This window comes from Pseudophryne corroboree, chromosome 3 (genome assembly GCF_028390025.1).
Source record: "Pseudophryne corroboree isolate aPseCor3 chromosome 3, aPseCor3.hap2, whole genome shotgun sequence".
Taxonomy (NCBI): Eukaryota; Metazoa; Chordata; class Amphibia; order Anura; family Myobatrachidae; genus Pseudophryne; species Pseudophryne corroboree.
Window position 1 is genome coordinate 124600664 of NC_086446.1, and position 14996 is coordinate 124615659.

The window sequence follows — 14996 nt, forward strand, 5'->3', positions numbered from 1 at the left end:
AGCTCTCCTGAGTTTCTCTGATTAAAAGAATTTTGTTAGGTTTTTTATTTTCAGGGAGCCCTGCTGGCAACAGGCTCCCTGCATCGTGGGACTGAGGACAGAGAAGCAGACCTACTTAAGTGATAGGCTCTGCTTTTTAGGCTACTGGACACCATTAGCTCCAGAGGGTTCGGAACGCAGGTCTCACCCTAGCCGTTCATCCCAGAGCAGCGCCGCCGTCCTCCTTGCAGAGCCGGAAGATAGAAGCCGGGTGAGTATTAGAAGAAAGATGACATCACAGGCGGCAGAAGACTTCAGATCTTCACTGAGGTAACGCTGCGAGCCATTGCTCCCACACACAACACACACTAAGGCACGGATGGGTGCAGGGCGCAGGGGGGGCGTCCTGGGCAGCAATATAAAACCTCTAGGCTGGCATTTTAGGATATATAAGCTGCAGAGGCAATATATATACAAATACCCCGCCAGTATTATATTTTTGAGCGGGACCGAAGCTCGCCGCTGAGGAGGTGGAGCTTGATTCCACAGCACTGACCAGCGCCATTTTCTCCACAGCACACTGCAGAGAAGCTGGCTCCCCGGACTCTCCCCCGCTGAACACGGTGACAGAGGGCTTAAAAAGAGGGGGGGGGGGCACTTAATTTGGCAGTGAGTGTATATTGAATAATAATAAAGCGCTGTGTATCTGGGAAATTGTTTTCTCTAACGTCCTAAGTGGATGCTGGGGACTCCGTAAGGACCATGGGGAATAGCGGCTCTGCAGGAGACTGGGCACATCTAAAGAAAGCTTTAGGACTAACTGGTGTGCACTGGCTCCTCCCCCTATGACCCTCCTCCAAGCCTCAGTTAGATTTCTGTGCCCGACGAGAAGGGTGCACACTAGGGGCTCTCCTGAGCTTCTTAGTGAAAGTTTTAGTTTAGGTTTGTTATTTTCAGTGAGACCTGCTGGCAACAGGCTCACTGCATGGAGGGACTAAGGGGAGAAGAAGCGAACTCACCTGCGTGCAGAGTGGATTGGGCTTCTTGGCTACTGGACATTAGCTCCAGAGGGACGATCACAGGCCCAGCCTGGATGGGTCCCGGAGCCGCGCCGCCGGCCCCCTTACAGAGCCAGAAGAGCGAAGAGGTCCTGAAAAATCGGCGGCAGAAGACGTTCCTGTCTTCAATAAGGTAGCGCACAGCACTGCAGCTGTGCGCCATTGCTCTCAGCACACTTCATACTCCGGTCACTGAGGGTGCAGGGCGCTGGGGGGGGCGCCCTGAGACGCAATAAAACATGATAAAAATACCTTACATGGCAAAAAATACATCACATATAGCTCCTGGGCTATATGGATGCATTTAACCCCTGCCAGAATATACAGAAAAACGGGTGATAAGGCCGCCGAAAAGGGGGCGGAGCCTATCTCCTCAGCACACTGGCGCCATTTTCCCTCACAGCTCAGTTGGAGGGAAGCTCCCTGGCTCTTCCCTGCAGTTACTACACTACAGAAAGGGTTAAAAAAAGAGAGGGGGGCACTAATTAGGCGCAGTATTAAAACATACAGCAGCTATAAGGGGAAAAACACTTTTATATAAGGTTATCCCTGTATATATATATATAGCGCTCTGGTGTGTGCTGGCATACTCTCCCTCTGTCTCCCCAAAGGGCTAGTGGGGTCCTGTCCTCTATCAGAGCATTCCCTGTGTGTGTGCTGTGTGTCGGTACGTTTGTGTCGACATGTATGAGGAGAAAAATGATGTGGAGACGGAGCAGAGTGTCTGTAACAGTGATGTCACCACCTAGGGGGTCGACACCTGAGTGGATGTACTGTTGAAAATTACGTGACAGTGTCAGCTCTGTATAAAAAAAACAGTGGTTGACATGAGACAGCCGGCTACTCAGCTTGTGCCTGTCCAGACGTCTCATAGGCCGTCAGGGGCTCTAAAGCGCCCGTTACCTCAGATGGCAGATACAGACGCCGACACGGATACTGACTCCTGTGTCGACGGTGAAGAGACAACCGTGATTTCCAGTAGGGCCACACGTTACATGATTGAGACAATGGAAAATGTTTTATACATTTCTGATAATACGAGTACCACCAAAAAGGGGTATTATGTTCGGTGAGGGAAAAACTACCTGTAGTTTTCCTGAATCTGAGAAATAAAATGAGGTGTGTGATGATGCGTGGGTTTCCCCCCGATAACAATTGATAATTTCTTAAAAAGTATTGGCTGTATACCCTTTCCCGCCAGAGCTTAGGGTGCGTTGGGAAACACCCCCTAGGGGGGATAAGGCGCTCACACGCTTGTAAGAACAAGGGCTCTACCCTCTCATGAGATGGCCGCCCTTAAGGATCCTGCTGATAGAAAGCAGGAGGGTATCCAAAAATGTATTCACACACATACTGGTGTTATACTGCGACCAGCAATCGCCTCAGCCTGGAGGTGCAGTGCTGGGTTGGCATGGTCGGATTCCCTGACTGGAAATATTGATATCCTAGATAAGGATAGTATATTATTGCCTATAGAGCATTTAAAAGATGCATTTCTATATATGCAGGATGCACAGCGGAATATTTGCCGACTGGCATCAAGTATAAGTGCGTTGTCCAATTCTACCAGTAAAATGGTCAGGTGATGCGGATTCCAAACGGCATTTGGAAGTATTGCCTTTGAAAGGGGACATTTGGGGTCGGTCTTTTAGACCTGGTGGCCACGGCAACAACTGGGAAATCCACGTTTGTACCCCAGGTCGCCTCTCAAAATAAGACGCCGTATTATCAGGCGCAGTCCTTTGTTGGCAAGCGGACAAAAGGTTCCTCTTTTCTGCTCGTGACAGAGGGAGAGGAAAAAGGCTGAAGAGATTACCCAGTTCCCAGGAACAGAAATCCTTTCCCGCCTCTGCAAAGCCCTCAGTATGACGCTAGGGCCTTACAAGCTCAGGCACGGTGGGGGCCCGTTCTCAATTAATTTCAGTGCGCAGTGGGCTCACTCGCAAGTAGACCCCTGGATCCTTCAGGTAATATCTCAAGGGTACATATTGAAATTCGAGACGTCTCCCCCTCGCCGTTTCCAAAAGTCGGCTTTACCGACGTCTCCCTCTGACAGGGAGGCAGTTTTGGAAGCCATTCACAAGCTGTATTCCCAGCAGGTGATAATCAAGGTACCCCTCCTGCAACAGGGAACGGGGTATTATTCCACACTATTGTGGTACCGAAGCCAGACGGCTCGGTGAGACCGATTCTAAATCTAAAATCTTTGAACACTTACATACAGAGGTTCAAATTCAAGATTGAGTTACTCGGAGCAGTGATTGCGAACCTGGAAGAAGGGGACTACATGATGTCTCGGGACATCAAGGATGCTTACCTTCATGTCAAAATTTACCCTTCTCACCAAGGGTACCTCAGGTTATGGTACAGAACTGTCACTATCAGTTCAGACGCTGCCGTAGGGATGGTCCACGACACCCCGGGTCTTTACCAAGGTAATGGCCGAAATGATATCCCTTCGAAGGAAGGGAATTTTAGTTATCCCTTACTTGGACGATTCCCTGATAAGGGTAAGATCCAGGGAACAGTTGGAAGTCGGTGTAGCACTATATCAGGTAGTGTTGCGGCAGCACGATTGGATTCTCAATATTCCAAAATCGCAGCTGGTTCCGACGACTTGTCTTCTGTTTCCTAGGGATGTTCCTGGACACAGTCCAGAAAAAAGGTGTTTCTCCCGGAAGAGAAAGCCAGGGAGTTATCCGAGCTAGTCAGGAACCTCCAAAGACCGAACCAAGTCTCAGTGCATCAATGCACAAGGGTTCTGGGTAAAAATGGTGGCTTCCTACGAAGCAATCCCATTCGTTAGATTCCACGCAAGAACTTTCCAGTGGAACCTACTGGACAAATGGTCCGGGTCGCATTTTCAGATGCATCAGCGGATAACCCTGTCACCAAGGACAAGGGTATCCATCCTGTGGTGGTTGCAGAGTGCTCATCTTCTAGAGGGCCGCAGATTCGGCATTCAGGACTGGGTCCTGGTGACCACGGATGCGAGGCTGGGGAGCAGTCACACAGGGAAGGAATATCCAGGTCTTAGGGTCAAGCCTGGATACATCACTTCACATAAATATCCTGAAGCTAAGGGCCATTTACAATGCTCTAAGCTTAGCAAGACCTCTGCTTCAAGGTCAGCCGGTGTTGATCCAGTCGGACAACATCATGGCAGTCACCCACGTAAACAGACAGGGTGGCACAAGAAGCAGGAGGGCAATGGCAGAAGCTGCAGGGATTCTTCGCTGGGCGGAAAATCATGTGATAGCACTGTCAACAGTATTCATTCCGGGAGTGGACAACTGGGAAGCAGACTTCCTCAGCACGACCTCCACCCGGGAGAGTGGGGACTTCACCCAGAAGTCGTCCACATGATTAAAAAACTCGACAGGTATTGCGCCAGGTCAAGAGACCCTCAGGCAATAGTTGTAGACGCTCTGGTAACACCGTGGGTGTACCAGTCAGTGTATGTGTTCCCTCCTCTGCCTCTCATACCCAAGGTACTGAGATTGATAAGATGGAGAGGAGAAAGCACTATATTCGTGGCTCCGGATTGGCCAAGAAGGACTTGGTAACCGGAACTTCAAGAGATGCTCACGGAGGATCCGTGGCCTCTACCTCTAAGAAGGGACCTGCTCCAGCAAGGACCCTGTCTGTTCCAAGACTTACCGCGGCTGCGTTTGACGGCATGGCGGTTGAACGCCGGATCCTGAAGGAAAAAAAGGCATTCCGGATGAAGTCATCCCTATCCTGATCAAAGCCAGGAAGGATGTAACCGCAAAAACATTATCACCGCAATTGGCGAAAATATGTTGCGTGGTGCGAGGCCAGTAAGGCCCGACGGAGGAAATTCAACTGGGTCGATTCCTACATTTCCTGCAAACAGGAGTGTCTATGGGCCTGAAATTGGGGTCCATTAAGGTTCAAATTTCGGCCCTGTCAATTTTCTTCCAAAAAGAACTAGCTTCAGTCCCTGAAGTTCAGACGTTTGTAAAAGGGTTACTGCATATACAGCCTCCTTTTGTGCCTCCAGTGGCACTTTGGGATCTCAATGTAGTTTTGGGTTCCAAAAGTCACATTGGTTTGAACCACTTAAATCTGTGGAGTTAAAATATCTCACATGGAAAGTGGTCATGCTGTTGGCCCTGGCCTGGGCCAGGCGCGTGTCAGAATTGGCGGCTTTATCCTGAAAAAGCCCTTATCTGATTTTCCATTCGGACAGGGCGGAATTGAGGACTCGTCCTCCGTTTCTCCCCAAGGTGGTTTCAGCGTCTCACCTGAACCAACCTATTGGTGGTGCCTGCGGCTACTAGGGACTTGGAGGCCTCCAAGTTGCTAGACGTTGTCAGTGCCCTGAAAATATATGTTTCCAGGACGGCTGGAGTCAGGAAATCTGACTCGCTGTTTATCCTGTGTGCACCCAACAAGCTGGGTGCTCCTGCTTCTAAGCAGACTATTGCTCGTTGGATTTGTAGTACAATTCAGCTTGCACATTCTGTGGCAGGCCTGCCACAGCCAAAAATCTGTAAATGCCCACTCCACAAGGAAGGTGGGCTCATCTTGGGCGGCTGCCCGAGGGGTCTCGGCTTTACAACTTTGCCGAGCAGCTACTTGGTCAGGAGCAAATACGTTTGTAAAATTCTACAAAATTGATATCCTGGCTGAGGAGGACCTGGAGTTCTCTCATTTGGTGCTGCAGAGTCATCCGCACTCTCCCGCCCATTTGGGAGCTTTGGTATAATCCCCATGGTCCTTACGGAGTCCCCAGCATCCACTTAGGACGTTAGAGAAAATAAGAATTTACTTACCGATAATTCTATTTCTCATAGTCCGTAGTGGATGCTGGGCGCCCATCCCAAGTGCGGATTGTCTGCAATACTTGTACATAGTTATTGTTACAAAAATCGGGTTATTATTGTTGTGAGCCATCTTTCAGAGGCTCCTCTGTTATCATGCTGTTAACTGGGTTCAGTTCACAGGTTATACGGTGTGATTGGTGTGGCTGGTATGAGTCTTACCCGGGATTCAAAATCCTTCCTTATTGTGTACGCTCGTCCGGGCACAGTATCCTAACTGAGGCTTGGAGGAGGGTCATAGGGGGAGGAGCCAGTGCACACCAGTTAGTCCTAAAGCTTTCTTTAGATGTGCCCAGTCTCCTGCGGAGCCGCTATTCCCCATGGTCCTTACGGAGTCCCCAGCATCCACTACGGACTATGAGAAATAGAATTATCGGTAAGTAAATTCTTATTTTCCAGGGTCATTGGCGCTGGGTGTGTGCTGGCATACTCTCTCTCTGTCTCTCCAAAGGGCCTCATTGGGGGACTATCTCCAGATTAGATATTCCCCTGAGTGTGTGGGGGTGTCGGTACGTGTGTGTCGGCTTGTCTGAAGCGGAAGGCTCTTCTAGGGAGGAGGTAGAGCAAATGAGTGTGGTGTCTCCGTCGGCAACGCAGACACCTGATTGGTTGGATATGTGGAATGTTTTAAATGCAAATGTGAATTTATTACATAAGAGATTGGACAAAGCGGAGTCCAGGGAAAATGCAGGGAGTCAGTCCTTGCTTTTCACTATGTCACAGGGCCCTTCTGGGTCTCAGAAGCGCCCACTATCCCAAATAGCAGACACTGATACCGACACGGATTCTGACTCCAGTGTCGACTACGATGATGCGAGATTGCAGCCAAAGTTGGCAAAAAGTATTCATTATATGATTATTGCAATAAAAGATGTGTTGCATATCACTGATGACCCCTCTGTCCCTGACACGAGGGTCCACATGTTTAAAGAAAAGAGACCTGAGGTTACTTTTCCCCCTTCTCATGAGCTAAATGAGTTGTTTGAAAGGGCTTGGGAAACTCCAGACAAGAAATTGCAGATTCCCAAGAGGTTTCTTATGGCGTATCCTTTCCCGGCTAAGGACAGGATACGGTGGGAATCCTCCCCCAGGGTGGACCAGGCGTTGACGCGCTTATCCAAAAAGGTGGCGCTGCCGTCTCAAGATACCACAGCCCTCAAGGATCCTGCTGATCGCAGACAGGAGACTACCTTGAAGTCGATTTATACACATACTGGTACCTTGCTCAGACCGGCGATAGCGTCGGCTTGGGTTTGTAGCGCTGTAGCAGCTTGGACAGATACCTTGTCTACTGAAATTGATACCCTGGATAAGGATACCATTTTATTGACCTTGGGTCATATTAAAGATGCTGTACTATATATGAGAGATGTTCAGAGAGACGTTGGCCTACTGGGTTCAAGAGCCAACGCCATGGCGATTTCTGCTAGGTGAGCCCTGTGGACCCGCCAATGGACGGGTAATGCCGACTCAAAGAGGCATATGGAGGTTTTGCCTTACAAAGGTGAGGACTTATTTGGGGAAGGTCTCACGGATCTAGTTTCCACAGCTACTGCAGGTAAATCTACTTTTTTACCTTATGTTTCCTCACAGCCAAAGAAAACGCCACATTATCAGATGCAGTCCTTTCGGTCGCATAAGTCCAAAAGAGGTTGGGGATCTTCCTTTCTTTCCAGAGGTAAGGGCGTAGGGAAAAAGCTGCCAGCTACAGCTAGTTCCCAGGATCAGAAGTCCTCCCCGGCTTCTACTAAATCCACTGCATGACGCTGGGGCTCCGCTGAGGGAGTCCGCCCCAGTGGGGGCACGTCTTCGACTTTTCAGCCACATCTGGGTTCAATCACAGGTGGATCCCTGGGCAATAGAAATTGTATCCCAGGGTTACAAGCTGGAATTCGAAGATGTGCCTCCTCGCCGGTTTTTCAAATCGGCCCTACCAGCTTCTTCCCCAGAGAGGGAAGTAGTTTTAGATGCAATTCAAAAACTGTGTCAACAACAAGTGATGGTCAAAGTTCACCTGCTTCAGCAGGGGATGGGGTTCCTGAGGTTTGCTGTACAGGATTGTCATTACCAATTTCAGACGTTGCCGTTTGGGCTTTTCACGGCCCCAAGGATTTTCACCAAGGTAATGGTGGAAATGATGGTGCTCCTGCGCAAGCAGGGAGTCACAATTATGCCGTACTTGGACGATCTCCTGATAAAGGCGAGATCGAGAGAACAGTTGCTGAAAAACGTGGTACTCTCCCTGAGGGTGTTGCAACAGTACGGCTGGATTCTCAATCTGCCAAAGTCACAGTTGGTTCCAACGACCCGATTGCCTTTCTTAGGCATGATTCTGGACACGGAACAAAAAAGGGTTTTTCTTCCGAGGGAAAAAGCCCAGGAACTCCAGATCTTGGTCATGGACCTGTTGAAGCCGAAAAGGGTGTCTGTCCATCAATGCACTCGAGTTCTGGGAAAGATGGTGGCGTCTTACGAGGCCATACCCTTCGGCAGGTTCCATGCGAGGACTTTTCAGTGGGACCTTCTGGACAAATGTTCCGGGTCCCATCTACATATTCATCAGAAGATCAGCCTGTCCCCCAGGGCCAGGGTATCTATCTTATGGTGGCTGCAGAGTGCTCACCTTCTAGAGGATCGCAGGTTCGGCATTCAGGACTGGGTTCTGGTGACCACGGACGCGAGCCTCCGAGGATGGGGAGCAGTTACACAGGGAAGAAACTTCCAAGGACTGTGGTCGAGCCAGGAGGCTTGTCTACACATAAACGTACTGGAATTGAGGGCCATCTACAACGGCCTCTGTGGGGCGGAGACTCTTCTTCGGGGCCTACCTGTTCTGATTCAGTCAGACAACGTCACAGCCGTGGCTCATGTAAACCGCCAGGGCGGAACAAGAAGCAGAGTGGCGATGGCGGAAGCCACCAGGATTCTTCGCTGGGCGGAAAATCATGTAAGCGCCTTGACGGCTGTATTCATTCCGGGAGTGGACAACTGGGAAGCAGACTTCCTCAGCAGACACGATCTCCATCCAGGGGAGTGGGGACTTCATCAAGAAGTCTTCACAGAGATTGCAAGTCATTGGGGACTTCCTCAAATAGACATGATGGCGTCACGCCTCAACAACAAGCTTCCGAGATATTGTGCCAGGTCAAGGGACCCTCAGGCAGTAGCAGTGGACGCCCTGGTGACACCGTGGGTTTTTCAGTCGGTCTATGTGTTCCCTCCTCTTCCTCTCATCTCAAAAATATTGAGAATCATAAGACGAAGAGGAGTACAGACAATTCTCATTGTTCCAGATTGGCCTCGAAGGGCCTGGTATCCGGATCTGCAGGACATGCTCACAGAAGATCCGTGGCCTCTTCCTCTCAGAGAGGACCTGTTGCAACAGGGGCCCTGTCTGTTCCAAGACTTACCGCGGCTGCGTTTGACGGCATGGCGGTTGAACGCCGGGTCCTAGCTGGGAAGGGCATTCCGGATGAAGTCATCCCTACTCTGATAAAGGCTAGGAAGGAGGTGACAGCGAAACATTATCACCGTATCTGGAGCAAGCATGTCTCTTGGTGTGAAACCAAGAATGCTCCTCCGGAAGATTTCCATCTGGGCCGTTTTCTCCACTTCCTACAGACTGGAGTGAATATGGGCCTAAAATTAGGCTCCATTAAGGCTCAGATTTGGGCCCTATCCATTTTCTTTCAGAAGGAATTGGCTTCTCTCCCAGAAGTCCAGACTTTTGTGAAGGGAGTGCTGCATATCCAGCCTTCTTTTGTGCCTCCAGTGGCACCATGGGACCTTAACGTGGTGTTACAGTTCCTTAAGTCTCACTGGTTTGAGCCTCTTCAAAAGGTGGAATTAAAGTATCTCACTTGGAAGGTGGTCATGTTGTTGGCCTTGGCATCTGCAAGGCGAGTGTCCGAGTTGGCGGCTTTGTCACACAAAAGCCCATATCTGATTTCCATGTGGCTAGAGCTGAGTTGCGGACTCGTCCTCAATTTTTGCCTAAGGTGGTTTCCTCTTTTCATATGAACCAACCTATTGTAGTGCCTGTGGCTACGCGGGACTTGGAGGTTTCCGAGTCCCTTGATGTGGTCAGGGCATTGAAAGTTTATGTAGCCAGAATGACTCGGGTTAGGAAAACAGAGGCGCTGTTTGTCCTGTATGCAGCCAACAAGGTTGGCGCTCCTGCTTGTAAGCAGACTATTGCTCGCTGGATCTGTAACACGATTCAGCAGGCTCATTCTACGGCTGGATTGCCGTTGCCTAATTCGGTAAAGGCCCATTCCACTAGGAAGGTGGGCTCTTCTTGGGCGGCTGCCGAGCGGCGTCTTGGTCGGGTTCAAACACTTTTGCTAAATTCTACAAGTTTGATACCCTGGCTGATGAGGACCTCGTGTTTGCTTAATCGGTGCTGTAGAGTCATCCGCACTCTCCCGTTCGTTTGGGAGCTTTGCTATAATCCCCATGGTCCTTACGGAGTCCCCAGCATCCTCTAGAACGTAAGAGAAAATAAGATTTTAAACCTACCGGTAAATCTTTTTCTCCTAGTCCGTAGAGGATGCTGGGCGCCCGTCCCAGTGCGGACAACATTCTGCAAGACTTGTATATAGTTATTGCTTACATAAGGGTTATGTTATAGTTATGATCAGTCTTTGACTGATGCTGTTTGTTTTCATACTGTTAACTGGTTCGTATTTTCCAGGTTATATGGTATGATTGGTGTGGGCTGGTATGAATCTTGCCCTTAGATTAACAAAATCCTTTCCTCGTACTGTCCGTCTCCTCTGGGCACAGTTTCTCTAACTGAGGTCTGGAGGAGGGGCATAGAGGGAGGAGCCAGTGCACACCCATTCTAAAGTTCTTTATAGTGCCCATGTCTCCTGCGGAGCCCGTCTATAGCCCATGGCCCTTACGGAGTCCCCAGCATCCTCTACGGACTAGGAGAAAAAGATTTACCGGTAGGTTTCAAATCTTATTTTTTTTGTGTAGACCCATCACTGATGGAGGAAGCTGTCAAGGATCTGAACTCTCTGTTAGCCAATGAGAAGATGCGTCTGCAGGAAGTGTGTACCCGATTGCAGGAGAAGCAGCAGAACATGACTCAAGAGGTTTGTACAAGAGTTCCTCATTTCTTATTCTACACCGTATGCAGGGACTGGGGGTTGGAGGGAGCATGTTGGAGACATAGCTCAGTACTAGTGTTGTAAATTGGAGTAATACTTGTAAAATGTATTTATTAACTAAGGTGTCCAGTTAATTAAATATACTCAGTGTGCCCTCATTTACAGAAAGCAGATCTTTGTTGAAGATTGTCTAGTAAGCAGTGCTTGCTAAACTATAATAGGGATGGTGCTGAAGAACTCACATCTTAGCTCAGGCTCTGTAGTCCCGTAGTTATTAGTGTGTTGGATTTGCACACCTGACAGTTGTTACCATAGGCATACCTGACATGTTATAGTATGCCTTTATGTTTTGCATCCTAGCCTATAAAGGTGTTGGGTTTACGTGGCTGGCGCATGGGATCCCGGCTGTCAGCATACCGTCGCAGCGATCCCGTCAGAATGGTGGGGGGGGGGGGGGGGGGGGGGCGAGTTCAACAAAGCCCCTTGCAGGCTCGCTGTGCTCGCCACAGGCTCTGTTCCCACTGTATGGGTGTTGTGGTCCCTGGTAGCCAGTATTGTGGCTGGCGGCATTTTCAGTCTTAGGGATCCCGGCGTCTGTATGCTGACATCCGGGATCCCGTGTGCTGGCCACTTAACCGCATCCCCCTATAACACCTGAATAGCTGCTAACTTCAGTCGGATGGTACAGTATATTATTTTAGTGTTTTTTTTTTTCTTTGGAGTTGGGTTGGAAAAGACAAAACCCCGCCACAATCTGTCGTCACGTTCCCTCTTTCAGTTCAGTCAGCTGCAGTCTCGGCTGGAGAATGCAGAGTCTCGCGTGTCCGTCCTAGATGGACTCATTGAGGATCTGCAGTGGGACATCGACAAAGTCCGGAAAAGAGAGCAGCGCCTGAATAGACACCTGTCTGAGGTCCTAGAGAGGGTAAGAGATGGGGGATCGCAGCAGCAGCAGGGGGCCCATTATCTTTGCATGAAACAATTCCTGATGGTCTTTCTCTGGCAGGTCAACTCAAAGGGGTACAAGGTGTACGGTGCAGGCAGCAGCTTATATGGAGGGACTATAACCATCAACTCAAAGAAGGTAAAAATACATTACATAGAAATTCTATCAATTCTAATGACAAATAATAATAAACTGTTTACTGCCCTCTTATTTCTGTAAGATCTCTCCTGGTCACTCCCTGTAGCACATGGGTCTGACCACCTCGACTTCAATTTGCTGAACAAAAAGTAAATAAAACATGTTAAAATAATTCACTAAAAGCCCCCATACATCTACGATGGGTTGGGACAATTACCTGATCCCACAATGCCTGGGTCGGTGAATTGGGGAAATTTTAGCATGTTCATCAGAGAAAGCGGGAGCACATGTATAAGGCTCTTAAGAAGAAAAAGGGTATACACTACGCTGGATACAATTAATATTGTTTGTTTATGATCACACAAACAAACGAGGAGGCGTCTTATTGTCAAAAAAGTATAACTGCTGAATAAACTATAGAAGCTATAAGAAAATATAACTAGAAGCTATAAGAAAACATTAAACATGACAAAAATAATTAGTTTCTAATGCAAGAGGTCAAATATATCTACATGGATTGAATTCCATAAGAAAAGTACGTGCACAGTAACAAAAGTATATGGATGTATTGATTAACAATAAAGGGTTTGATTCTAAAGGGGCTACCCATGTAAAGATGTGTGCTGAGCGGAGGGGGGGGATGCACCCACTTCACGCCGCGGTGAAATGAGCGACCTGACTAGATTGTGGCACAATCTAGAGTTACAATCTAGAGTCAGCGATAGCGACATGCGGGACCACGCATCGCTATCGCTATGGGGCATACACACTGAGAGATCCATGCTTAATTACTAAGCATTTGAAAAATGGTTTGTCAGTTCCGCACTAGTTGTGTACTGTAAAGCCACATTTAAATATAAAGAAATCTGAAAATTACCAATATAGATGGTGCCAATATTCAAATCCTTTAAGGCACCTTGTTTATTGGTGGTGCTCCCAAAAAAACTTTTGTAGATTAACTACAAGCAAAAACAACGAAAGACAAGACAAAAGAAATCCTTTTCGGGAGCACTCTTATTTGAATATGGTAATAATAGTTAATCAATATATAGTGAAATGATATGATGATAAATTTTCTAAAACTTAACTTTTATTCTATTCCATTAAAATATCGACCTATATGGTCCAGACGTATTTAAATATCTATTATTCAAAAATAGAAAAGAGAAAGGTGAAATATAGATGAAATGAATAAGAGTGAGCAGATTAGAACTGCCCCACCAGTGTTTTCACATGAAGATATAGGTGATCATCTTAGTGATATCCACAGTGCCTGGTATTCCTAAGCGGTCCCCCTTCAAAGTACTAGCCAGGTCTATCCTATCAGCTTCCGAGATAGAAGATCGGGCTACTCTCAGGATAGTACGACCTTGAATGATAAGGATGACATATGAAGGAAGAGAGAACCCACTTCTGCTGTCTGTACTCTGCCTGCTATACGTCACGGGAAAAATTGGCCCCAGGCTTTTCCAGATGAGAGAGTGTTGGAAGAGAGAACCATCACCAGTTTTAGTTGGGGAAGATCATGAATTAATTGGTCTACTTCCACTCAGAATTAAGGCAGAAGGAAGAAGGGAGCACTTCTGCTTTCTGTTGTGACAGCCAAATGTACGCTGGGGAGGGCAGAACCCTTGCCAGCACAGCTATCAGCCAGATGAGAGAGTGCTGAGAGGAGATAAAGTTCTGATGAGTAATCAGAAATGTATAATTTGTGTAAAATAATTCATTCAAATAACATGATGTAACTAATCTCCTCTTATTCTCCTATGTCATAAATACAGTAATTTACATATACAGGAAATCCATACTTTCTGATTAAATTATATCCTGAGTCTTAGTCAATCACCATATGCTGGTGATTCAGATGAGGTATTTAGGCAGGGGTGGCATATCGTGGTGATCTCACAAAATCGTGAATATCTAAAGTATCTTTAAATAATAAAATAATTGTTGGCAGGAAGTTCCTAATCTCTCACATAAAGATATAAAAGAACAGTGTTGCAGAGGAATACTCCAGCAGAAAATCTGCAAAATCAGTTAGTTGTCACATAAAGATATAAAAGAAACAAAGTTGCAAAAGGTTTTCCAGCAAACAGTCTACAGATATAATCACTTAGTAAATCAACCTTGTAAGGCTTATAATAATTCTGCAATCAGAGAAAGAACACTGACTTCTAGGCTTGTAACAACAATGATCCCCAATACACATAATTATATGAATAAATCATACTGAATGATGTATTTAAACACATGCATGAATGTCAAATATAGCAAAAATAACAAAAATAGCAGGAGTAACAAGAGCACCTTGCCAGCACCAGAATATAAGGAGCTCTGCTTTGAGATTTCATACGTATATTTGAACTTATATCAGTTCAGTAATGAATGAACCACCTGGATGGAAAAAAGGTGTGCAACAAATATATCGATTGTGACAGGGTATAGCGTGTTTAAGCAAATGCATGAATGTCAAATATAACAAGATAACAAAAATAACAGAAATGACGAGAGCACCTTGCTAGCACCAGAATACAAGGAGCTCTGCTTTGAGATTTCATACATATATTTGAACTTATATCAGTTCAGTAATGAATGAACCACCTAGATGAAAAAAATGGTGTGCAACAAATATATCGATTGTGACAGGGTATAACATAAGTATGCAACACATATAATTTTGCAACATGTATAATTTTTAAATGAAATAAGTGCACCTTTTTGATGCTTTCATTTACGTGCATCAATATATTCTTTGTGATATATATATTTTTTCTGATATCCTCATTATTCTAGATTACTTTGTGTTGTCCTCACTTGATGCACGTAAATGAAAGCATCAAAAAGGTGCACTTATTTCATTTAAAAATTATACATGTTGCAAAATTATATGTGTTGCATACTTATGTTATACCCT

The 14996-nt window shown here is 46.9% G+C and overlaps 1 protein-coding gene across 3 annotated transcripts in view; it reads left to right on the plus strand.

The window, feature by feature from the left end:
• Positions 1–14996, plus strand: part of RNF20 (ring finger protein 20) — a 108484-nt gene that overhangs the window by 34054 nt on the left and 59434 nt on the right. For all 3 annotated transcript variants that reach the window (XM_063958448.1, XM_063958450.1, XM_063958449.1), the window contains exons 6-8: positions 10865–10983; positions 11777–11923; positions 12005–12082. In XM_063958448.1, coding sequence (XP_063814518.1) covers positions 10865–10983; positions 11777–11923; positions 12005–12082 — 344 coding nt within the window. The remainder of the gene's footprint in view (positions 1–10864; positions 10984–11776; positions 11924–12004; positions 12083–14996) is intronic.